The 25856-nt window shown below is 37.9% G+C and overlaps 1 protein-coding gene across 32 annotated transcripts in view; it reads left to right on the forward strand.

Annotated features, from left to right (window-relative positions):
* Positions 1-25856, forward strand: part of Ttll5 (tubulin tyrosine ligase like 5) — a 260046-nt gene that overhangs the window by 62374 nt on the left and 171816 nt on the right. For 25 of the 32 annotated variants that reach the window (XR_007345904.1, XM_048799024.1, XM_048799027.1 and 22 more), the window contains 6 exons: positions 6328-6409; positions 7844-7905; positions 8970-9064; positions 11299-11340; positions 16971-17084; positions 17566-17657. Coding sequence is in view for 28 of the 32 variants with exons in the window: in XM_048799024.1 (XP_048654981.1) it covers positions 6328-6409; positions 7844-7905; positions 8970-9064; positions 11299-11340; positions 16971-17084; positions 17566-17657 (487 nt within the window). In the remaining 4 variants the exon portion in view is untranslated. Of the gene's footprint in view, positions 1-6327; positions 6410-7843; positions 7906-8969; positions 9065-11298; positions 11341-16970; positions 17085-17565; positions 17658-25856 lie in introns of those variants that run through there. The other 7 variants (XM_048799017.1, XM_048799020.1, XM_048799022.1 and 4 more) reach the window with 3 other exon arrangements.

The raw sequence follows: 25856 nt of genomic DNA on the forward strand, positions 1-25856 counted from the left end.
ACAGGGGGGGGGGGTGTACCAGGGATTGAACTCAGAGCACTCTACCACTGAGCCACGTCCCTAGCTCTATTTGTATTTTATTAGAGACAGGGTCTCAGTGAGTTGCTTAGCACCTCACTAAATTGCTGAGGCTGGCTTTGAACTTGTGATCCTGAGCCTCTGGGATTACAGGCATGCGCCACCGCCCGGCCTCCCTCTTCACTTTTAAACTCAAATCCAAAGCCAAGGTGAAAAAAATTTCCTTTATACAAAAGGATTTCAGTGACAGTGAGTACTGGCTAATGTCAGCACTTTCCATTGCCTCTGGGACTATAACTTCATTTGGGACTTTATTTCTGGGGAGGGTTAGTGGACTGTTTCCAAAATTAGTGGTGTGACATGTTTAATAATCTCTGAGGCCTTGGATGAACTATTTTCTCCATCAGATCTTTTTTTCCTTTCCCTTCTAAGACCGTCTTTTACCAGTTTTTCCTTAATATATTTTTAATATGTAAAATTTTTAATGAGAATTTCTTTAATTTTCTTCATGATTAGTGGCATATATTATTCTCAGGCCATGTGGATCAGGTTATTTTGGGGGAATAGCTGTAATTTTACTGTTTTTCTCAAAAATTGTATGACTTTTTTCACTTAAGTCTTTCTCCTCTCTCTCTCTCTCTCTCTCTCTCTCTCTTTCTCTTTCTCTTTCTTTCTTTCATTTGTTATTTCTAATTGTTTCCTATGTATTACTTACGGAGTGGGCTTCTTGGTATATAATGATAAATAAGACATGGCCCCAGCCCTCAAGGGATGGGGAAGAGCAGACAGGAAATGATAAATGACAGAACAAGTAGTGGGACAGAACAAGCTGGAATACACAGCTCTGGACCCCATTACAAAGACCTCTCTTGACTTTTAGGAGAGCCACAAAAAGTCATCTCAAAAAGGGGGAATATGATAGTAAGAAACAGTGTCTCTACAGGATGTGGCATTTTTTGAAATGGTATACAGTGTGACTAGATTTGCCCGTGGAATGGTGGTTTAGAAGATAAGCAGATTATAAAGGACTGACAAGTTTTGTTCATCTGCAGGTAATAGATAGTTTGAAAGCTTTTGAGCAGGGAATAATAAGATTATTTTTGTTTTCTTTAACTTTTATCATAATTTGAACTGGAGCTCAAGATGACAGAGTTATAACAGAGGGAGTACTCTACAGCATTACAGCATTACTAGCATATCAGCATTACTAGCAGTGACCAATTTAAAAATTTTCAGGAACCAATCTGACATTAGTGTTTATTGCTGGATCAATTCACTATTTCAATGTGATAGATTTTTTTTTTTTTTTTTTGCCTTTTTTTTTTTTTTTTGGTACTTGGGATTGGACCCAGGGGCTCTTAGCCACTGAGCTAGTAGCCAACCCTTTTTATTTTTTGAAACAGGGTTTTGCTAAGTTGTTAGGGCTGTGCTAAGTTGCTTAGGCTGGCTTTGAACTTGTGATCCTCCTGCTTTAGCCTCCAAAGCCACTGGGATTATAGGCATGTGCCACCATACCCAGACAGATATGGTTTTTTAGAAAGGTAATTCTGGTGGCCTTGAAGAGTAAACTGTAGCTGGGGAGAGACTAGTGCTAGGGAAAGGCCTTAGGAGGTGAGAGGTGCAGTAACTGTGTAGTGAACTCTCACTGGGTGACCAGGTGTTCCTACCCAGGATTACCCAGGAGAGAAGAAACAGAATGTATGCTCTCATAAATATCTCTGCACAAACATTTATAGCAGCGTTATTCATAATGGCCTATAATTGGAAATAACCCAAATAACTATCAAATGCTATTTAATGGATATAATGTGGTATGTCCATATTATAGAATACTACTCAGCAGTGAAAAGTAATGAATTATACTATTGACATGTGTAAATAAATCGAAAAGCACAATGCTCAGTGAAATAAGCCAATCTAAAAAGGCTGTAATACTATTTTGATTCCATTTATTTGGCATTCTGGAAAAGGCCAAAAGTAGACAAAAATCAGATCAGTGGTTGTTGGAGGACGAGGGAGGTGGGGATTGACTGCAGAGTGGCCCGAGGGAACTTTGGGATAAAATTGCTATATGTCTTGACTGAGGTAGTGTTTAAACACTGTATACATTTATCAAAACTCATCAAGCTCTTCACTTTAAAGGGGTGAATTTTACTATATATAAATCATACTTCAATAAACCCGTTAAGACAAACAACAATGTAAATGAACCTCAAAAACGTGCTAAATTAAAGAAGTCAGACTCAGAAGAGTATATTCCATGTGATTCCATTTATAGGAAACTCTAGAACAGGCAAAACAAATCTGTGGTGAAAAAAATAAGAATTGTAGTTGTCGGGAGTAGGGGTGATAGGCAAGGTATATACCAGGAAAGGGCATGGGGACTCTTTCTGAGGTGAGGGAAATGTTCTGTGTGGGTTGATGGGACTGTGGGTTACATGGATGTATCCAGTTACCAAGACTCACTAAACTACCCCTTAAGCTCTGTGCACTTCATCATTGTAAGTTGTACCTTAGAAGGGATAGAGAAGATCTGATGGATTTAAGAGGAAGGATGATAAAGAGAAATGTGGCAACATGTTGGATTTGGGAGGTGGCAGGGAGAGTGTTTCTAGCTTTGGGGCCTGGTGAATGGGGTCACCTTTTTGCAAGATAGGAAACTAAACAATTTTGGGCAAAGATACCAGTGCTGATTTGCTGAGTGTGGAGTTCCTGTGGGATATTCTAGTGACAGTGTCTAGATGGATGTTGGAATTATGGATTTGGCATCCAGGAGATGACTAAAGATAGTTAAATGTTATCATATCATTAATTGTAGCCGTGAGAATACATGAGCTTACCCAAGAAGAGAATAGAACTGAGCAGGAAAGAGATCTGAGGATGCCAGAGAGAAGGAATAAGAGGAGAATCAAAAGAGAGCAGTGTCCTGGAACCCAAGGGAGAAGAAAGTTCCTATTAGTAGGAGGTGGTCGACACTTCCAGATGCTTGGGCTTTTTGGTGATCACAGTCAATTAGTAGACAGTGGAAGCATAAGCAAATTTTTATGGGGTGGGGAGGGAATAGGCATTGTGAGAGTTCAGACAGCTAAGTGCAGGTTGCTATTTTAAGAAGCCTTGTTTAAAGCAATGGGGAGAAAGGGGTACAGATGTAAAGCAGAGGTGCAGAGAAGCAGCCTCTTACACTGACCAGTCTCATTTTCAGGTTGCTTTGGTTTGGCTAGGGGCTGAAGGAAATTTTTCTTACCAAGGAAAATTGTCCTGGGGAAATAATTGAATAAGGTTGTAGCAACAGTCTTTGAAAATCGTTGATCTGAACAGAGGAACAAAGAGAGGAACTATTAGCACAGGAAAAGCCTGGCTTGTCTGCACCCAATGACAGGGACACTTGGAAATCTCATCCTGGATACTGAATTTTTAAAATTCTAGACCCGGCTGTTTGAACACACAAAAATGAAAAGGTGAGGAAGCTTGATGTTCTCAGCACCACCTTCTCTTTGCCTTTTAAAATCTTTAATATCCATAGAAAAGTCCAACCCTAGTTAAAAGAACCCAGGCTCATGTTTTAAGCTGAGTTGTTTATTCAAGAGAGAAATCTGATACGCAGCTGTCTTCTGCCCCTTCCCTCTTCCCTGGCTCCAGCCTTTTAGGTGAGCTGAGCTTTGCACTGTGTCTCAGTGGTGCCACATGGCCACCTGTGCTTCTTCCTCACTCTTCCGTGACTGATACAGGCGTAGTTAGATATTTTAGTTTGGCACACTCCCCATACACAATGTTTAGCACCAACAGGTTTTATTCACCGGAGTGAAAATTAATTTAGCACTGTGAAGGGAGTTCTTTCTCTTTAGGCCATATTTTTTTTTTCTTTCACTTCCCAAAATATTTGTTCTCAGCGTCTCCGCTGAGGTTCCTGTAATTTGCCTGTGATTTTGGGAAATGGTTAAGTAAATGTGGTGGTTGCTAAGTGCTCCCCTGGATTGTTAATCTAACTATATCTTAATTTGTGACTGATTCTACAAACCTGATTAATATATGCATCGATCATTATTTTCACTATGTTCTTCCTAATATGATTACTACTGCTGCTTTATGAAACAGTTTAATCCTGAACTAAATTCAGCTTTTAAAACTGAAGAGACTCTTATTTTCTTGAATCAGACAATGTGCTCTCCTGTTCATATAATGTCAACAAGGACTTCTAGATTGTACATACAGTCAAGTTTTTCCTTTTAAATGCCTTCTTCGGTGCTTTATTGCAAAAGGTTTTTCTCAGGATAAAGGGGGAATATCCTGTGGCATTATTAAGGTTTGGGCAAGATATTCAGAAGATTCTAGTAGATATAAAAGGTATGAATTTGCTACCAAAATAGAGAGGTAAAGGAGTTTCCTTTTATTTACATTTTAAAATGTAGATGATATGTACATTTTATATAGTTACCTGAAGGTGAATCTCATCTCAAACACTCATATAATTTTTTATTAGTTTGCAAATTAAATGGAATCCTGTGTAATTGCTATGGAAGCCAATGCCTTCATGGAGACTTTACCCTAGAGGGTTTAGAATACAAATATCTTCTTGTTTTCACACAGCACAAACCAGATGGAGATTCACTGAGCATACAGGTATTGATAGTGATTAATCCGGAAGGCAGAGGAAACCAGAGGTTGCTAACGAAGTGTCAGAGAGAGAAGTGACTCCCCAGGTTCTACAATGCACAGTCAGGTGGACCTCTAGGTCTCCAGGTTCCCATTCTAGGATTCTCGGCACTGCATCATAAAACTTCAGACTTCCTGTGTTCTGAAATCTTTGAGGCCATCATTTTAGAAGTCTATGTTTATTTTTATTTTTTTCTTTTTCTCTCTTTCTTAGAGAATTAAGAAATAAAAAAAAACAAAAACCCTTGTTTTTTGGGGCAATAGGGTACTGGGGATTGGACCCAGGAGCACTCGACCACGGAGCCACATCCTCAGCCTTATTTTGTATTTTATTTAGAGATAGGGTCTCACTGAGTTGCTTATTAGCACCTCGCTTTTCCTGAGGCTGGCTTTGAACTCATGATCCTCCTGCCTCAGCCTCCCCAGCCACTGGTATTGCAGGCGTGCGCCACTGTGCCTGGCTTAAAAAGAAACAAAAACAAAAACAAAACCTTCTTTTTTTTTGGTGCTGGGGATTGAACCCATGGCCTTGTGCATGCAAGGCAAGCACTCTACCAACTGAGATATATCCCCAGCTCCTCCAAAATCCCTTCTTGATAAAATGAAATTTGTTTCAGAATGAGTTTCTGAAAAATTTCTGTTGTTCTGTGGGTATGACCTCTGATCACAGTAAGGAATTTAGTCTTTTTCCTTGGAGAAAAGGTGTAATTTCTTTTGAGTGACCCAGGGTGGGAAGTTTGGGAAGTCTGTAGCACTTATGAGACTCATGTTTGGTATGTGTACATCAAGATGGTACACCACTGTGATTTCATCTCATTAGTGAGAGCATCTCACTAGTAATAATATGAAGGGCTCCAAAGTTAACCTTTCATTCCTGAGTTTGTTAAATGAAATCAGGCAATCTAAGAGACATATTTTATTTCTTGCCATAGTTGGGGTGGGGCACTGAAGAAGAAAATCAGTAAATAATCCAGAAGCCATGGAAATTTGGTCTTTGGCTGTCCCCCCCTTCTTAAATATTGATGGTATGAAATGGTTTGTCACAATCCTGCTTTGCCACTCCTGGCTTCATCTTTTCTCTTCTGAATTTCTGTCTACAGGCCAATTATTTTACCTTCTGTGTTCAAATGGAGATTGAAACCATAGGAGAGAGGAAATAGTAAATATATTTTACATTTAAATGTCTTCTTGACCTGGGTTACAAAAGCAAGATCTTATGTCTAAGAAAATGTGATGGAAGGACCCTAGAGTGGTGTCTTGAGTATATTTTTCTGTTTTCAGAGTATGGCAGGGAGGTTTGGAGTAGTCCCCAGTAGTGTCGATACTGGATGCACTTGCTTCATTCCTTTTCTCAATAGTTTTTTATCCATGAGCATAGCAGCATCATGCTTGTAAACTCTTGTGGAGTCAGGTTGCTCTCTATGGAGAACTCAGGAACACAAATAGAGTGGATGATATAAGCAGGAATTGTATAATATTTTAAAATTAGCTTTAGAACTTGATTAATGTCTTGAACTTGAAGGATTCTCTTCTTTTGTTTCCACTTACTGTTTATACTGTTTCTAGAATTCTGGGGTAGTTGATGGATCAACCCTTTCAGATCTTTGTGCAGTTGTGATGTGTTAAATGATCTTGTGTGTTGTGTTGTATTTCTAGAACTATATGGCTTTGATGTGCTCATAGATTCTACTCTGAAGCCATGGTTGTTGGAAGTGAATCTCTCTCCTTCTTTGGCCTGGTAAGTCATTTCCATCAACTTGAAAAGGACAAACGTACAAGTGACCCTAAAACACTTTTTAACGAGGGTCAGGAGGGTCATTTCATTTAGCACTAGAAGACTTTCCCTCTGTTATTAGATAGAGAAGGCTCAAATTTTTAAATGATTTTTTGGCAACCAGGGATCCCTGTTTTCCTAGTCAGTTGCAGTATATGCTTACTGTTTATTGGACTTCTGGAATGTGATTTCTGCATTTGTTTTTATCCTGAAGGATTTTTTTTTTTAAAACTTGGTAGGTCTTTTGTTAAGAATAAAGAAATACATATGGTATTATATTCTCTTTATTTCAAAGGTTTATGCCGACTCAAATCCACATATACTGTAAAGCTGGACCTCTGCTTATGTAGGGTGTACCTGGTTCTTTTGCCTCCTCCACATCCTGGTATTCATCCAAAATTAAAGTCTAAGAACTTCAAAAAATCTTTTTTTAAAAACCAATTCTTGTTTAGAAGAAGGAAAGACACATATTTTTCAGTACTGAGAAGATTCTTCTTACCTCTGCAGCCAGAATTTCTATTAGCTATACACTTATCTAAATAGAAAACCCTAGAGATTTATGCCAAAGACCACCCGGCTGTTGAATTTTAAGGATGAGAAGGAATGGCAGAGTGCCAGTGGAGTGAGATCTGGCTTCACCTCGGTAGTAAGGTGTAGAACTGGATGTTACAGATGCTGCAGATGTTATGCTGTACTTTGGCCGAGTCAGCCTTCTGCAGATTACCCAGTAAAGCACCTTAGACACTGATAGATGTCCCCGGGTGTTGCATCGGGTACAGCATGGAGGGACACCAAAGCCAGCCTTTTGCTTCCTGTTCATGTTGCTTGTGTTTCTGTGTGGGTTCCTGCTGCATCGTTTGGTGGGACTTTGGTATGTTTTGTTGTGTCTTTCTGCATTATTTGCAAGCCTAAGAAAATTGATTTAAAACAGAAAATAAAGACTTAACAGAAAAGTATGAAGGTGGCCAAAGTTTCTTGTCTTGTATGTGAATGTGATTCAACTATTGCTGCAGTAAAACAAAATTTGGATGATGGGCATACTCGTAAAAGAGCATACTAAAAGTCTAAGCCTTTAAAATCTACGGTGATAATGAAGCAATATTCTTGACTTGTGCAAAATTTGAATTGCATAAGACCTTCTGGAATAAAAAGATTACATGTTAGGGAATCAATGTGTTGGTGCTGGGCCTGCCTCACAGAGGGCGAGTTTAACACCAGGCTTTTATTTCTAGTACTTCTGCCCAGATGTTCTTGTCTTTTTCCATGGATTTGATGTGTTTTATATGTTGCTTCTCATCAACATTTGGAAACTCTCCTATATGGGGACCCATTAGAAGGCAGCTATTCTGTTAACCTATAAAATTTATCAATTGTTCTTTTCTTTCTCTATTTTCTTAGTGATGCACCTCTGGACCTAAAAATTAAAGCCAGCATGATTTCAGATATGTTCACTGTTGTAGGTGAGTAGTGGTGTTTTCAAAACAGTCTCATATAAAAACTAACTAGAGCATCCATTTTGTCAGGCTCCATAGGTATTGCCAACTGGCAGTTCCTAAGCCATGCTGAATGTTTTGTACCAAAAAATTATATTTTCAGGGAAGTGTTTATATGTTTCTACTCCCCCTGGCTCCATCCTGTCCTGAGGCTGAACCACAACTAAGGCTGAGACCTGAGGCATAGGAATTATGAGCTGAGGCAGAGAATTAAGCAAAGATCTGCAGAAAGTGTATTTTTCTCTGAGCTGGGAAAGTGAAACCCACGGACGAAGCCTGGTTACAAAGGAGACTGGCTGTGTTTCTGCTAGACAGTCTCTACTGGTCTCAATATGATCCCTGGTGTAGTATTTATAACCAAAGTGGCCCAAAGAAGAAATCTCATTTTAAGTAGATAAGCCAAAACTTTGAAATGGAGATGGGCAGTCAGGTGGATATGATGTGGATTTATTATTGTTTTTTGAAATTTTCTAAAAAGACATAATAATGTGTATTTGAGATGAACTAGTACTTGATGTACCAGCAAGTGCTATAAAACTTAGCTACTCTATTCTTCTTGGATGGGAATTCACTTCTTTTTAGGAAGTCAGTGAAATTAGCTGACATCCAATTTCTTAAATGATAGATAATGTACAAAGCCCGTTTGGGGAGTAGCCAATGGGCCACCTTCGGCATTTCCAGAAGTAGATCATGTAGCAGGACAACACTGCTCTCTTGCTTTTGGATTCCCAGTAAAAACAACATCATTCTCTAGTCAGACTTCTGGAAACCACTTTGAAATAACTTGTTTTTATTAATAACTATGTGTTTTAAAATGGCCATATACACATTTACTCAGGATTCATCAAAAATCTACATCTCTTTCTCAAATCAGAGTCACTTTTCAGCTACCCAACTAACATAATCATCTTGATGATGGATCTCTGTGATATTTATGACTGTGTAATTGAGTTTGTGCATCTACAGTTGCAGCCAAATCTGCTAATATCTTAGAAAATGGCAGGTTTTAATGTGGCCCACTCCCCATTTAGGATTTGTGTGCCAAGATCCTGCCCAGCGGGCAACTACTCGGCCAATTTATCCCACCTTTGAGTCTTCCAGGAGAAACCCTTTCCAGAAACCTCAGGTAAGGAAATTCAGCAGCAGGGAGTCCAGGGGAGGCTTACAAGGAAGTGGCAGCAGATGTAAATGAGGGAGTCCAAGTGCCATGGAGGTGAGGTGGCTTAGAGGAGGAGAATTGGGGATCAGTCTAGACAGGGGGCAGTTATGTTCAGCTGTGGCTAAAAGCTTATGCTTTCCAACAAATTTACTCCCTGCCTTTGTTTTGTCTTTTCTCTTGGCTTCTTTTTCTCATGCCTTTCCTTTTGTCTTTATGTCTCTTTTCAAAAGTTACCTCCCCCTTCCCAAATGGGCATACTCATAAACAAAGCACAGAGAGGGAGCCTATGAATTCTTAGTCATTACTGCATTCTTTCTGATCTTCAGACTAATTTCAAAGATGCTCCCTTGAAATAGCATCTCCCTTGAAATAGCATCTTCTCTACCTGAAATTCTCTTCAAAGGACCCTGAATGATTGTGAGTTATTGATTGAGGCTAAATGAAATAAATGCCCAAAGAAACTTGGGCTTGTCAGAAACATCATTTGATCACACATTGCTCTGGTCTTTGTGTACTCTGCGTTTTTGTCCCACTTAAACCCATCAGCTAACCTCCGTCTGCTCCTTCCGTCCTCTCATCAGTCCCTGTCTGTCTCTACACTGCTGATTTCTTTGCTTTTAATTTTTCTTCTCGTGTAAAAGCTCCCTCTTCCCCCGCTCTGTGCATCGGGTTTGATCACCTCGCATTCCCGAAGTTTTGGAGATACTTTCTTACTAAGTCATCCCACTCTTCAGTGACCGTCACTTCTCATGGCAGCCTTACTTACTTGTTCTGCATTGCGTGGTTTTGCATTCACCGATTCATTGCTTTTAAATTGTCCAGTCTCCTTCACTAGATGTAGGCTCTTTCCTGCTCCCCTCCCTCCCTCTTCTCCCCTTTCCCGTCCTTTTGATCCCTTTCACACCCTTACTTCAGCCCTTCACTCCTTTCCTTTTCCCTCCCTTTCCTTCCGTTGCTCTTCCTGCTCCTCTTCCCTTTGCTTGCTGGTCTTATTTAGAGTGGTGCTGGTTCTGTTTGCCAAGCTCATATACTATCATTTATTTAGAGAACTTTTCACTAGAACGGGGTTTTCAAACTCAACCTCCAGGCCTACAGGCAGATGATGTCAGTGAGTACCTGCAGCAGGTGTAACGCAGCTAGAGTGATGTGATAGAGTAGGAGAGCATGGGCCTCACGGAAAAGGGGCGCCTGTTTAACTAATGTGCTCTAACTGATCACTGCCACGCGTCAGTGTGGGCCAAAGGGGCTGAGATCTTCCTGTTGTCAAGAGCAATCAGAAATCTTGCTTTTAAATATCAGCAATTAGTTCATTAAAACAAAACAAAACAAAACAGTTATGCAGGCCAAACATAACATTTCTTTGAGCCGGATGCAGTCTGTCCAACTGTGACCCCTGCTCTGGAATAGACTTCCTAAGTATTAATGTGATGTGGAACAGGGTGTACTGTATTTTAAGAGGTATTATCTTGGATTACAAATAAAGGCAGCAGAGTTGTACTTGATGAATGCATCATCACAGATCAAAGGGTTTTTTAAAAAATTTTAATAAGAAAAAGTACAGGATTAACCTAGGTGTATTGGGAAAGCTTAATTTGGGCAATCACATTCCTTTGCAGGTTATTTCCTATGGCATCTTTGGCAGGAGCCTCCAAATTGATATAGAAAGAATTGTGAATGTTTCTGTCCAGTTTTAACACAGTTTCCCAAGTTGCACTTCTATGGGTAACTGTATAACAAGCTGGGATGAGTGAACTCTTCTCTTGGCTTGCCTGTCATTTTTTTATTGGCAGTTCTTTGCAAATGGTAGGCAATCTACTTAATGTTTTTTTTGCAAACTGGTAGGTAATGGCATGATATCATCCATAAGCAGCCCATAGGGCATTTACAGACAGGTGCTAAAGGAACTATAGCCTAGGTACATGTACTGTTTGAAACCAATGGTCAGGAGATGATGATCTTCAGTACTTGGCAGAATTGTGCCCTTGGTGGTGAGAAGTTGAAGATGGAATGCAAACGGTGTAGGAGAAAGTGTGAAAAATACAAATTCTCTAATTTTTCATCCACAAAAGTGTGGGGCTCTTGCCTTTGGTCTGTGCTTGGAGATTGTTTTTTTCCTTTTTCATATCATAGATGTAGAAGATGGAAAATGTAGGCATGTTAGGAGAAGATAAGGCTTTATTCCATTTTTCTGTCTTTTATAGCGCCCAGTATCTGCACAGTTTCAATCATCATACACCAAGCAGGTAAGTTCTGGATCATTTGGAGACTTCATTCAAATTTTATTCCCATTTTCAAATGGAAAATCTTTTAGCTTTAACCTTTTTTGGTATGTATTTATGTGCTTGTCTTTTTTGCACAATTGAGTCAGACGAGATAGAATAAACAAAGATTTGCACACAATTACTGTTGGTTATAGAAGGTAAGAGGAGAGGATATGGGAACGTGTGGGTCCTCTTCCTGATGGTGACTTTGCTGTGATGGAGACAGTTGAATTTAAATGAGGAACAGGGCAGAGGTATATCTGTTGCTTTAACCAAAATATTCTAGAAAGGAACTATTACAGTTCACAAATGAAACTTGTTTGACTCAGATGTCTTAATGAAATATACTGTTGTTAGTAGCTTAATATTAACAGTGTTTTCACATTGGGTGTTGGGCTGTATTTGAGTTTCTTGACAGATGACATTTCATACATGTAGTGATTTGCAGTCGAAACTTAGAAACCTGCCATGATTAGTGTTTCAGATGCTACCTTTTAAAAAAAGGCAAATATCTTTCTCTCTGAATGGTCAGCATTTGCTCTCTTACTGTTCTTATAAGTAGTATTTCAGATTAGCCATCACTTTCTTCTAAGAAGATCTTTTTTTTGTCTTTTATCTTTTTAAAGCAATAGTCTAGAAGTTCAAATCCTCTTTCTATTATTTGATGCTCTTTTGATAGGTGTCCTTAAGTGTGTTACTGCAACACTGTTAGCAAAAAACTCCAGTATACTTATTTTGGCATTTATACTTTCTAATGCAGTTTATTATTTCTGATAAAGTGATTTATATGAAGAAATGAAAAAAACTAGATGCCTTGTATTCTCTTTGCTAACTGGTTGGTTTGATTGTATAGTATGTGTTATGGGTTTAGATGGTGGAGTTCAAAACTATAGTATATGTAGTGTTTATATTTAGTAAGTCCTAAACGTGCTAGGTGCTATCCATGTCCTCCCTACCCCCAAAAGGCTGTTGACTTAAAGAGCTTATGTTCTAAATACCCCTGGAACTGATCTGCTTAAGGAGAATATTAAAAATACTATTTCAGAGACTTCTGAGTTTGATGTCAGAGTATCTCAGATATATAGTTCTGATCTTAATTCTCCTTTATCTATTTTAATCCCATTATATCTAGGTACACTGCTTGAATCATAGTAGGCTGCAGTAGCCTTACTGGAGAGCCAGGCTTCTCTTGCGTCTTTGAACACTGTTTACATGACACAAAATCTTTATTTGGTCAACGTTAAGCATGTTATTCTTTGACTCTCGTTCTTGGCAGTGTTCTATTTTGTCACTGTCTTTCTGTTAGTGAAGCTCTCAACTCCATAGTAGTTCCATCAGAACTAAGAACATTTTCATCATGAAGTCTTAGTACTGTTGCCCCTCACCTGCCTTTTCCTTTCTATTTTATTGTCTCCATTGACTTGTGTCTTTTTCCTCAAATGTCTATGTCAGATTTTCCACTTGTCAGAGATCGCATTGCCTGCTAGTGTGCAAAGAGCATGGACTTTAGAATCGGATAGGCCTGGGTTCAGATTTGATCTCTGCCGCGGCTAGCTGAGAGACTCGGCACATTCCCTTTACTCTGGGGCTCAGTTCCCACGTCACCCAGTGGGGAGCATGGTACACACATGGAGGTATGGTGAGGAAGAAAGGATGAAACATGTCAAATATTTGGGATAGTGCCGATCGCTCAGTGCATACTCAGAAAATATAGCCTCTTCATACTTTTGAGTCCTATTTTGATTTTCTTTTTTCCATTGTTAACATCTAGAGTTATTCTGATGTTCATCAATCTCTAATAATCTCTTACACATTTGCTGTCACCCACAAATGTTAGCTATCTATTAATTTCTTTATTTTTTCTTCCAGACATTATTGGAGATTCTCAATAATGCTAAGTATCATTTACTGAGGTTGATATTCTCTTGAATTGGTTTTTAACTGAATTTCAGTTTTTGTCAGTGTATTGTACTCATTATATTATGGCACTAACCCCTGAGTGGAAGTATAATTTAGAATAAACATTTCATGAAATTTTTTCAAACACTTCTCTAAAATCCAAAGACATCAAATATATCTTCTATAGTCTCCATTTTTGTAATTTTACCCTAAAAGTTAAATTTTTAAAGCATGCTTTAAAATAAATAAGGCAGTCTCCATACTACTATTCATGAGACCATTAAATTCCAAATGTCTATGGATTTTTTTCTTTTAACATTTGTTCCATTATTTTACTAGGAGTTCTTGCTAGACTTGCCAGGTGGTAATCACCAGGAGCATACTTCTACATTTTTGAAGATTGGTACCTCATTTTTTTTTTTCTTAATCCTCTGGTACCTCCTCAGATGTTCATGATTTTTCAGACATAATTGCAAGTGGTTTGGGGAGGGATTTTTTGTTGTTGTTTTTTTAAAGCCAGTTTCCATTAGAACAAGATGCATGTCTCTCAGGATTGCTGACGTCCATTTATCCCAAAGTTCCAGACATTGCCGATCTCTTTTATTATAACACAAGCCTGCTTACTTACTTACTTAGTTACCTCCACCATTTCACAGTTCACCATTTCTGGTTATCATTACATTTAAACCTTCTCTTAGAAACCCATTTTTTGGTCCATATCTACCCAGATTTATTAAATGGTCCTTTTCATTTATTTTTTTTTTTCACTGTAGCACTCCTTCATTTTGCTTTTTAAACTGTGTTTACCTTTTCATGTTCCAGATGGCAAGTTGTATTACATATTAGTTGAGCTATTTCTAGTTCCTTTGGTTTTAATGATGAATTCCAAACTTGGTGAAACTGCATTGGAATTCTTTATTCTTTACATTTGTATTCTGTCAAGCAGATTTTATTTTCTGCTCCTTGATTATGATATCTTTTAGAAGATCTCACCTTTTTTAATATTCTATATTTATTAGGTTCTTATTACTAATATTTGCTAGCTTTCTTTAGGCTGAGAAAATACTTTTTCTGAATCAACATCTGTTTCTTGCTGGTTTGAGTGGGGACACAGGGTTCCTTGTCTCAAAAGTTTAACATTCTCAGTCAATTCTTCCTTAGCAATAATGGTTAGATACATAAACACTTCTTCTTTGGTAGGTTTCTGAATCATACATTTTGCTCAGGATAATTTAACATCTTTGATGCATGTTGCAAGGCAGAATTCTTACCTCGGCTGTAATTTAGCAGTTTAAAATTTATCTGGGCACCTGGTAGTCTAAATCATGTGTCATCTAACCAGTGGCAACAGGTCTCTTTTAAGTTCAGAGAGGGCTTATTGCCTTACTATTAGTAAGTCAACCCATTGAAACGTGATTTATTATATCTGATGTGCCCAAGGTCAAGACCACAGAATGGCTTATATTTGTACTCTTTTGTCTTTGTTTCTGATAGTTGTGATAACCTTTCATAGCAGTCTGATTTCTTTGTTTTCTTCACTGTTAGTCTCCAAGTGTGTCTCCTTGACACAAACCATCTCTTTTCTCTCCTTTTCCTTCGTCTCCCCTTTTTTAGTTCTCTGCCTTTGTTCTCATCTTTATTTTATTATATCATTTGAATGAGTACTCTACTCTGTTCTTACATTATTTGAGATGATTTTAAAAGATCTTTAAATAGCATCGAGTAAGGCTACTTGACTTTGGAGGGTTCACTGCCAGTGGTTTCAGGTGGTGTTATGATCAGAGCCATCCTGTCCCATGTGAACTAGATCAGTATCTTTTGACAAACAGTAAGTAGGCTGTGATCACAAGAAAAGTCCTTGACCCTTTCCATTTAATATTTTGGCTTTTATAAATTATACACTAAGTAAGTATCATACTTTAAGATTTTTGAAGACATGATTATATTACTTATCTTGGTTTCCTTCCTAAATCATTAAACTTTCCCCTTTTTACCTTCTCACATACTGTTTAATGTATTCCTAGAGACTGAAGGGGATTAAAGTATTTCCTAAAACTTTCTGCAAGTTCTAATTCTAAATATGATTAAGTTGTTTGTCAGCACATTCATTCATTTATTTGTTCAGCAAATATTTGTCGCTCTACTCCATGCTAAATACTGCTCTAGATGGTGGAGATAACCACCATAGTATGAATTAGACAGCTAAAAGTCCCTGTCTTCACGTGTTGATGACATCTGTTGATTTCATGGTTTTTCTTTATATAGGTATCTTCTGTGGAGGTCTCTATCAAAAAATCTAGTTTTTATAACTCCCTTGCTGCTTTGAAAATCAGTATATCTTTCTTTCCCTATGTCCAAACCATTCATGTTTTTGTGTGTACCTGGGTGTACCGGTGTGTTGGGACTGGCCTAACAATAGACTGGGGTGGTTAAGCAACAGGAATTTATTTATCACAGTTCTGGGTGATGGAAAGCACAAATTCAAGGTCCCAACAAAACTTATATTTTATTCCAACTTTATTTTGACTTTTGGGTAGTTCTATCCTGTATGCTCACGGGATCTTGTCTTATGTGTACCTGGGGGAAAGCTTGTAGGCGTGAGCAAGCTCTCTGGCACTAATCCCAATAGCCCAAGGCCCCACCCTCATGACATTATCTAATCCTAGTTACCTTTCCAGGGCCCCATCTCCAAGTGACATCCAAGGGACTTCACCATGTGAATTTTGGGGACACAGACATCCATAAGTAGTCTACTCATGGACACAGTCATTGTTGTATACATTGGGGCTGCTTCTCCCTAGTTGAAGTTTCTTTTGGGAATCCAGTAGGCAGTTTGCTTCCATAGTCCTTGAATTCTTACTTTTTCTACTAGGCAGATTTATATGTGTTATTTTATCAGCCACTTGATCTATTTCGAAAATAGAGTTATTATCATGCTTCATGCCATCTGACTTCCCTTGCTGCCTTTCTGTCTCTGCTTGTATTATATCAGTTACTTAAGACTTTTGTAGTCAGCGGGTCTCCCTGATCCTCATTCAGAAGCTGAAATAGCTCAGATTGTTTGTTGGGATCCTTGATGAACACGGCTTTGTGACAGCCTCCTTGAAGTCTCTTAAAGTCCGGCAGCCACACGTCTCCTTGGCTGAAGCTTTCCCTCGCAGCTCTCTTCTGCGTCACTGACGATCTCATCTCAATATTCCCACCTGAGGTTCTAAAACCTGGCTTAATGGTTTGTTCCTTGGTTTTGTGTCTTATGTCCCAATTCCCCTAGCTCTCTCCTTCCTCAGTGCTAAAAATAATAATAATAATAATAATTCCTTACTGGAATAAATACACATTTCCTTTTCTTTTCTGTGAGACTGTTTTCAAGTTTTTTTTCCCATATCTTGACATATTGGATATATTTTAAAACCAAGATTAGGAGTAGGTGCTGGCTTACAAAGCTCATGGACACCATTTCTTTTACCTGGCTCTTTTTTCTCTCACTCATAGTGTTTTTCTACTATTCTGTATTCTCTTCTGGCTTTTAACTTTACTAGTTTATTATCTGTTTCCCAAGGTTTCAGGCCAAGAGATTAGTTACAGAAACTGGACTATAGATTTGAGCTTATATATGTATGTTTGGAAAGATAACGATGTTGAGTAAATAGAGGGAAATGAGGCAGAGAATGAGAACTTTTTTTTTAAATTTGCTTTTATGTTCTTCCCCTTAGCGCTCCCGTCCACTCTCTGCCAGTGATGCAGAAATGAAAAACCTTGTGGGCTCCGCCCGGGAGAAGCTGCCGGGGAAGTTATGTGGTTCTGTGCTTGGTCTGTCAATGGAGGAGGTAAAGTCACTCCATTTCAGTCCTTTGTAGATTACCACAGGGCTCACTGAAAATTAGTGAGTAAGTAATAATATTTACAACAAGCTCTTATATTGAAAAGAGAAAGATTCAAGATGGAAGAAGCTGCTCAGAAAACATTTTAAATGCAGTTAATATCTCCCTGCGTGCTTTCATCATATTCTTGGATGATAACTCTTCCTTTGTCCAATAGCCACGTAGATTTGAGTTTTCAAAATAGGTACTTATAGCCAGATGTGATGGTGCATACCTGTAATTCCAGCAACTCTGGAGGCTGAGGCAGGAGGTTCACAAGTTTGAGGTCAGCCTCAGCAGCTTAGTGAGGCCCTAAAAGCAACTTAGTGAGACCCTGTCTCAAAATAAAAACTAAAAAGGGCTGGGATGTAGCTCAGATCCCCTAGGTTCAAATTCTGGTACCAAAAAACAAACAGGTATTTGTTTTACTTTCTCTTCCTCCATATAGATTAAAGTTTTACGGAGGGTAAAGGAAGAAAATGATCGGAGAGGTGGATTTATTCGCATATTTCCTACATCTGAGACATGGGAAATATATGGGTGAGGTGACTACCTTTTTTTAAAAATCTGTACTTTGAGTCCATAGAATTAGATTTATTGTGACACAGTTATCATTCCTCCCATGCAGTGCCTTTGTTATTTTATTTATTTAAAATACAAGAACTAGGTCATCAACAGTAATTATTCACCTGTATGGTATTCCTTCCCACCTCCCCCTTCTTTTTTAAATCTCATGACTCCCTCTTGACTAGTTCCCCAACCCAGGGTTAGACATTGCCCTAAATTTTGTGTATCTAATGATCTTGTCTTGAAAAATTGTATGTACCTAAACAGTATTTTTAATAATCACTGAGATCTAGTTTACATGCAACAAAATGCATTCATGTACATTATGATGATGACCCTGGGTCTCAGACATCAACTGAGCTGCTTTGTCACTATAATTTTTCTAGAATTTCATATGAAAGACTCCATTTATGTCCTGATTCTTTTGTTTGGTATGGTGTTTTTGATTTATTTGTATTGTCTGAAGAAATAAGTCGTTAGTGTGTACTCATTGATCGTGTGACTGTCCTGTAGCCTGTTTTATCCATTCACCTATTATGAGCCCCATGGGTTGTATTCAGTGCTCAACTATTATAAAGAAAGATGCCATCAACATTCATGTACAAGTCCCCATGTGCTTTTAGGATCTCATTGCTCTTGAGCAAATGCCTCAGGGTGGAATAGATGGGTTGTATGATAAGCTGACCATCCTTTCACATTTATCAGTGATTCAGGAAACCTGTGGTTGGTCCCTGCCTTGCCAATACTTAGTATTGCCAGACTTTTTAAACTTTAGGCAGTTGAGTGTATCTCTGTAGTTTTGACATTTTTCTTCTGAGGTCTAATGATATGAAACATGTATTCGGATGCTATTGACATTTTTATTTTTTGTTATTGTGTTACAAAGGATGTGACTACTTCTGGGACAAGTCTTTCCATATATACATGGAAAAATACATATTTTCTCCAAGTTGAAGCTGACTTTTATTCGTATGCTCTGCAGGGCCTTTTATGAAGGCTGAGGCCCTTTGTATTTCTTGTCTGAGATCCGTGCCATCCGCAGCTTTGCAAAGCTTTTTCTCTTGCGTTTTCTTCTGGAGTTTTGCAATTTCAGCTTTTATTTCAGGTCTATAATATGTCTTGAACTAAATGTTTAGGGCACAAATTTCCTTTTTGAGTTTCTTCTTAGTGACATGCCATGCATTTTCATTATTTTGGATTTTTTTCATTCTATTTAAATACTTTCTGATTTCTCTATTGGTTTTCTTTATGGCCCACAGGTTCTTTAGAAGATACAATTTAGTTTTCAAATATTTGGGGTTTTCCCAGAGATTGTTGTGTTATTTATTTCCAGCTTACTTCTATTGAGAACAGATTTCATATAACTTACAGCTTTTTTAATTTACTGAGATTTGTTGTATGGCCCGGTATACCATTCGTCTTGATAAATGTAATATTACATTGAAAAGAACGTTCAGTCTGTTGTTGGATGGAGTGTTCCACAGCCATGTGGAGCTTGACGGTGTGATTCAGATCTTCTCTATCTGTTCTAGTTTCTTCAACTATTGAGAGAATAGTGTTGAAATCTTCAACTATAATTGGTGAACACAGGAAAAGCAAAACTGATAGAGTCTTGCTAATTTGCCCAACTGGCCTCAAAATTTTAATCCTTCTGCCTGAACTTCCTGAGTAGCTGTGTTTACAGGCATGTGCCAGCACACCTGTATTTCCTCCTGTTTTTCTTTTTTTGGTAAAGAGAATTGAACCCAGGGGTGCTTAACCACTGAGCCACATCCCCAACCCTTTTTATTATTTTGAGATAGGATCTCGATAAATTGCTAGGGCCTTTCTAAATTGCTAAGGCTGGCTTTGAACTTGTGATCCTCCTGCCTTGGCTCCCAAGTTGCTGGGATTATAAGAGTGTGCCAGCATGCCTGATTCTCCTAGTTTTTTTCCCCAGTAGTTTGATAATTTTGAGTTCTCCATTTGAATCTTTAATTCATTTTAGTTGATTTTTTTTTTAATATGGTAAAGGAGAAGAGTCTAACTTCATTCTTCTCCATGTGGATATCCAGTTTTTACAACACTATTATTAAAGAGACTGTTTTTTCCCCATTGTATTCTTCACAGCTTTGTTGAAGATTGGTTGGCTAATAAGTGTGTGGATTTATTTCTGGGCTCTGTTGTCTGTTCTGTTGGTCTGTGTATCTTGTTTTTATGCCAGTACCATGCTATTTTGGTTACTGTTACTTTGAGGTCAATTAGTATAATGCCTTCAACTTTGTTCCCTTTGCTCAAGATTTTGTTACCAGAATTTTAGGGTAAAGGCTCTGATTCCAAGGATTTCAACAGACTAGTTTGGCTGCCTATTCCAAAATGCCAATTGAGGAGACAAGCAGTGGTGAAGGCAAGAAAGGAGCCTTAATTAAAATGGCCACACTGGGAAGAACAGAGAAAGGTCTAGTGACCTAAGATCTGTCTTTGAGGAACTGGCAGGAACTTTGAGGTTTTATGAACAAAGGCAAGGGCCAGGGTTTTGCATAGCCTTTGCTCATAAAGTCTCAAAGACAGATCTTAGGTCACTAGACCTTTCTCGGGGGCAGAGAGGTTGAAGCATATCTGGCAAAGCAGGTAATCTTGGTCAGACCAGGGTCAGCTTTATGATTATCTCAGGACTGGTTTTATGAAGTTCTGGGTAAGTTTTCATTGCTTGAGGGGCAGTTTGGTTCCTATCATGAGATGATTATTCCTGCTTAGGGGGGCAACCTCTGCTCCATCATGGGGTAATTGCTCCTGCTTACAGGGCTCATCTCATCATGGGGTTGTCTGTCATGAGGCTTGCTCTTGTTTGGGGATGGTTTTGGCTCCTTTTTATAAAGATGTTTATTGGTGAGGCCTGTTGTTTCTGGAATTCAATGCAACTACAGGAGAACTCAGAGGGAAAAAGTCAGAGGAAAAATGGAGTTAATTAGGTCAGCAACTAGGCCTTCCTTTAATTGCTTTCCCTATTTGGGGTCTTTTGTAGATCCACGCAAATTTCAGGAGTTTTTTTCCCTGTTTCTTGAAGAATGGCATTGGTATTTTGATAGGGATTGCTTTGAGTAGTATGGACACATTAACAATATTTACTCTTCCAATTCCTTAATAAATGGATGTCTCTTTGTTTATTTTTATTCAGTTTCTTTTATCCATGCTTTATAGTTTTCAATATAGAGATCTTTTATCTTCTTTGTTAAATTTATTCCTAAGCATCTTTTTTTCTAACTATTGTAAATGGGATTGTTTTGTAATTTGTATTTCAAATAATTCACTATTAATGTATAGAAATGCTTCTGATTTTTATATGTTGAGGTTTTTTTTTTTTTTTTTTTTTTAAATATTTATTTTTTAGTTCTCGGCAGACACAACATCTTTGTTTGTATGTGGTGCTGAGGATCGAACCCAGGCCGCACGCATGCCAGGCGAGCGCGCTACCGCTTGAGCCACATCCCCAGCCCCGAGGTTTTTTTTTTTTTAATCCTGCAACCTAATTAAATTTGTTCATTAGATCAAACAGTTTTTTAGTGTAGTCCTCTAGGATTTTCTATATGTAAGATCATGTCATCTACAAATGGAAACAATTTAATTTCTTCCTTTCCAGTTGAGATGCCTTTTATTTCTTTCTCTTGCCTACTTGCTCTTGCTGGGACTAACTACTGTGGTGAATAGAAGTGGTAAAAGTGGGCAGCCTTATCTTAGAGGAAAAGCTTTCAACTTTTCCTTGTTCAGGATGATGTTAGCTGTGAGTTTTCTGTGTTTACATTTCATTTATACTTAGTTTTTTGAGAGTTTTTAATCATAGAAGAGTTGTTGCATTTTCTGCCTCTGTGAGGTAATGTCTTCCAGTTGTTGATTTGTATTTGTTGAGCCATCCTTGCATTCCTGGAATGAATCCCAATTTATCATAGCAAACGGTCATTTTTAATGTGCTATTGAATTCAGTTTGCTAGCATTTTGTTGGGGATTTTTGAATCTAAGTTCATCTGTCTTCATATAGTTTGTGTGTTTGTTTTCATCTGGTTTTGGTATCAGAATAATGCTGGCTTTGTAGAAGGAGTTTAAAAGTATTCCTTCATCATTGAATTTTTTGGAATAGTTTGAGAAGAATTGGTGTTCATTCTTCTTTAAATATTTGGTATAATTAATCAGTGAAGATATCAGGTTCTGGGCTTTTTTTCTCTTTTTTTAATCAGAGACTTTTTATTATTGATTCGGTCTCATTACTTGTAACTGATCTGTTTTCATTTTTGTTTCTTCATAAGTCAATCTTGATAAACTGTACATGTCCAGGAGAGCACCATTTCTTCTAGATTACAAGCCAGTTTGCTGGCTTGTAATTGTTCATAATACTCTCATGATCCTTTGTATTTCTGATATCAGTTGTAATATCTCTCTTTTTTTTAATTTTATGGATTTGAGTCTTTCTCTTCATTATTTTAACTGCTGGTTTATTGATTTTGTTTATTTTTTCAGAAAACCAACTCTGATTTTTATTGTTTCATTTCTTCTACTAATTATGGGTTGAGTTTGTTCTTGGGTTTTCAGTTCTTTGGGGTACAACATTAGGTTGTTTGAAATCTTTCTTCTGTTTTGATATAGGTATTTGCATGGTATATCTTTCCCCCTTGTTTTACCTTTTATGTATCTCTATCTTTATAGTTAAGGTGGATTTCTCATAGATGGTATGTGGTTAGTCTTGATTTTAAAATTTAATCTCTGCCTTTTATTTGGAATGTTAAAATATTTACATTTACCATAATTTTACATATGGTTGGGTTTAAAAATGCCATGTTACTCTTTGTTTTTTAGTTGCTATAATTTTGTCTCCTTTTTATTTTCTCCTGCTCCTTTGTATTAATTGATTTCTTTTACCTCTTTGTTTTACTATTTTTAGGGCTACTATCCTAAAGTGAATGCACATCTTTGACTTATTGCAATGTCACCTTCTAATAATATTATATTAATTCATGTATAATGTAGGGACTTTACAACTAATATACTTTCCATTTCCTCTTCCTATTGTTTGTGTTATCATTATCATATATTTTATTTCTATGCAAGTTCCACAGTAGATTGTTAGTTTTGACTTGAATAATAAGTTATAATTTAAGGAAATTGAAACATTTATTACTATTTTCAGTGTCATTCATTCTTTTATGTCAGTTCAGGTTTTTATCTGGTATCGTTTTCTTCTATCTGAAGAACTTATTTTAGGATTTGTTGTAGTGTAGGTCCAATGGCAACAAATTCTCTCTTATGTTTATCTAAGACAAGTATTTGTTTTTCATGTTTTTTTTTTTTTGTACCAGGGATTGAACTTGGGGGCACTTGACCACTGAGCCACATCCCAGCCCTATTTTGTATTTTATTTAGAGACAGGGTCTCACAGAGTTGCTTAGTGCCTTGCCATTGCTGAGGCTGGCTTTGCACTGGCAATCTTCCTGTCTCAACCTCCCCATCCTCTGGGATTATAGGCGTGTGCCACTGCGCCCAGGTGTTTTTCATGTTAAAAAGAATTTTTTGACTAGTTATAGAATTAAGATTGATACTTTTTCCCCAGTATACTTTAAAAATGTCTTTCCCTGGCCTTCTGGCTTGCATTTTTCTTATGAGAAATGTGCAATAATTCATTTGTGTACAGTGTCTCTTTTTCCCTCAGCTTGCTTTTTTGTGTTTTTGTAGACTTGCTTTTTAACTATCCTCCATGGTACATATTCCTCCAATTTCATGTGGACTACAGGTGGTCTGGGCAGGCTCCCTCCAAAGGTAACCCAGGGAAACTAATAAGAACAGCTTACTCTTAGGCTACTGAGTTGTTCAGGGATGGACGTGTGACCAGGGCCTGTCCAATCAGAGCCACTTCAGTATCCTGCCTGGGAGAGAGAGGTTCTCTTTTCTTTCTGCTAGATCTGGACAAAGGAAGCTTGTCCTTTGATTCTGCAGCTGCCATATGGTATGCCCCCATGCCAGGAACCAGCCTGTAACTAGCGAACCAATAAACCAGGGCATTAGGGACAGTTTGGATCTGCTGGATCTAACCTCACTTGAAACTTGTGTCTTTGAGGAGCCTTCATCACCAAGAATGGAGTTAAATTCACAATTCTCAAGTGTGACCTTTTAATGAGCAGTTAGCCCAGATCCTTTTTTCGCTACTAGTTTTACCTGGGGTCAGGGGCCAGTGATTCTAACATCCACAAAGGAAAAGTGTTCCTGGTGCTGAGAGGTGCCTTTTATGTTTCCCCAAGCTCTACTGGGAGAGGAGGTCCTAGCTTTGAATCTCAGCTTTCTAGCTGTACTTTAGCAGAGGGCAAGTCTCCTGTCACCTGTATCAGGAGACCTGCCTCCCACTCTGTCAAACTGAAATGATAACACCTACTTTAGAGGGCTGCTGTTTAAATGATATGGCACATTTAATCAGGTTGCTTTTCTATAGCTTTCTTTCTTTTGGGGATTCTTTGAGCTTCCTGGGCTGTGGGCTCATAGTTTTCATCAAATTTGGAAACTTTTGGCCATTATTTCTTCAAATAATTTTTTTCTAGTTCCCTCCTTTCCTTTATTTTTCTAGGACTCTGGTTACATGTTAAATTGGTTCATATTTTGCAAGTTTATCAATGTTTATATTTTTTCAGACTTTTCCCTTTCTTGCCTTCATTTTATTAATATTAATCTTTATTAATGCTAATCTATTAATTCCAGTGAAATTTTCATTTCAGATCATTTATTTTCATCTGTAGAATTCCCATTTCTTTTTAATGTTTTCCTTTGCTCTTTTTCATTTTTTATTTTGTTTGTGTGTGTGTTTGATTTCTTTTAGATTCTTGTGCATATAAATATAGTAACTTTTTAAATCTTTTTCTTATTCTGTTATTTCTGTCATTTCTGGGTCTATTTCTGTTGACTGATTTTCCTTTTGTAAATGGTTTACATTTTTCCAGTTTCTTCATATGTACAGTAATTTTTTGATTGGATACTGACCTGTGTGTGTGTGTGTGTGTATGTATTTGTGCGAGTATGTTTTGTTTGTTTTGTTGTACTGGGAATTGAACCCAAGGGTACTTAACCACTGAGCCACATCCCCAGCCCTTTTTATGTTTATTTCTAGTTTTTATTGTGAGACAGGGTCTCACCAAGTTGCTCAGACCTTTCTCAATTACTGGCCTCAAACTTGCAATCCTGCCTCAAATTTGTAATCCCAGGTTGCTAGGATTACAGCATGCATCACCATTCTCAGCTTAGGTACTGACCATTATAAATGTCATATCTGAGTGTTTGGATTTTATTGCCTTCTTAAAATCTGTGAAGTGTTTGTTTGTTTTCTGTCAGGCACCTCAGTTACTTGTAGATCAACTAAATATTTTTAAGCAAATTTTTAAACATTGTTTGGTTTATTGAGAATACCTTTTTTTCCTAGATCTTGGACAGTTCTGCCACTAAAGATTCCTTTGGGATGTCTGCTCAGTGACTCCCATGTATAAGAAGATCTCTCCTGACTAGTGAAACTCAGCTTGCAGGCTTGTGTGAACTCTGGGAGTTTGGCTTCTGCTTTGTTCTTTGTTCTGACAGTTGCTTTTCGCTTAGCCTTGCACTCTGTGCCTGAGTGGATTAGTATTCACCAGAGGACTCTAGGGACCCCTGTTTGGGATTTCCTCTTAGGCACAGGTTTTTCCTCTGTAGCTGTCTTCTCTGAAAACTCTAGCCGCTTCCTAGAATTCGGATCTCTACCATCTCTTCTGGGAGACTGTTGGGAGACCTTTTCTTATATAGTCTGGAGATTTTTATTTCCCTCTATCAGGGATCACAGTTCTGTGCTGCCGGTTGTTTGATATCTGAAGACAGTTGTTTCTTTTATGTCATACGCTTTTCTAGCTCTTTGTGCTAGGAGTGCAGGTCCTATAGCAGTTATTGTCTTGTGTAGAAGAAGAATTCTATTGTTATAAATGCTTTTGACCTTTTTCTAAACAAAAAATGGCATGCTTTATGTACGCGTGCTTTTTCCATTAAGCATTATGATACTAAGGTCCATGTGGTTGCCTGTAGCTATACCTCATTCCTTTTCAGTGCTTTATTTTATTTTACCATGCGTTTGTACTACTGTTAATTGTCCCATTTTCCTGTTGAAGGTCATTTGACTTCTTTCTGGTCTTTTGCTGTGCT

This window comes from Marmota marmota, unplaced genomic scaffold, assembly GCF_001458135.2.
Source record: "Marmota marmota marmota unplaced genomic scaffold, marMar, whole genome shotgun sequence".
Classification (NCBI taxonomy): Eukaryota; Metazoa; Chordata; class Mammalia; order Rodentia; family Sciuridae; genus Marmota; species Marmota marmota.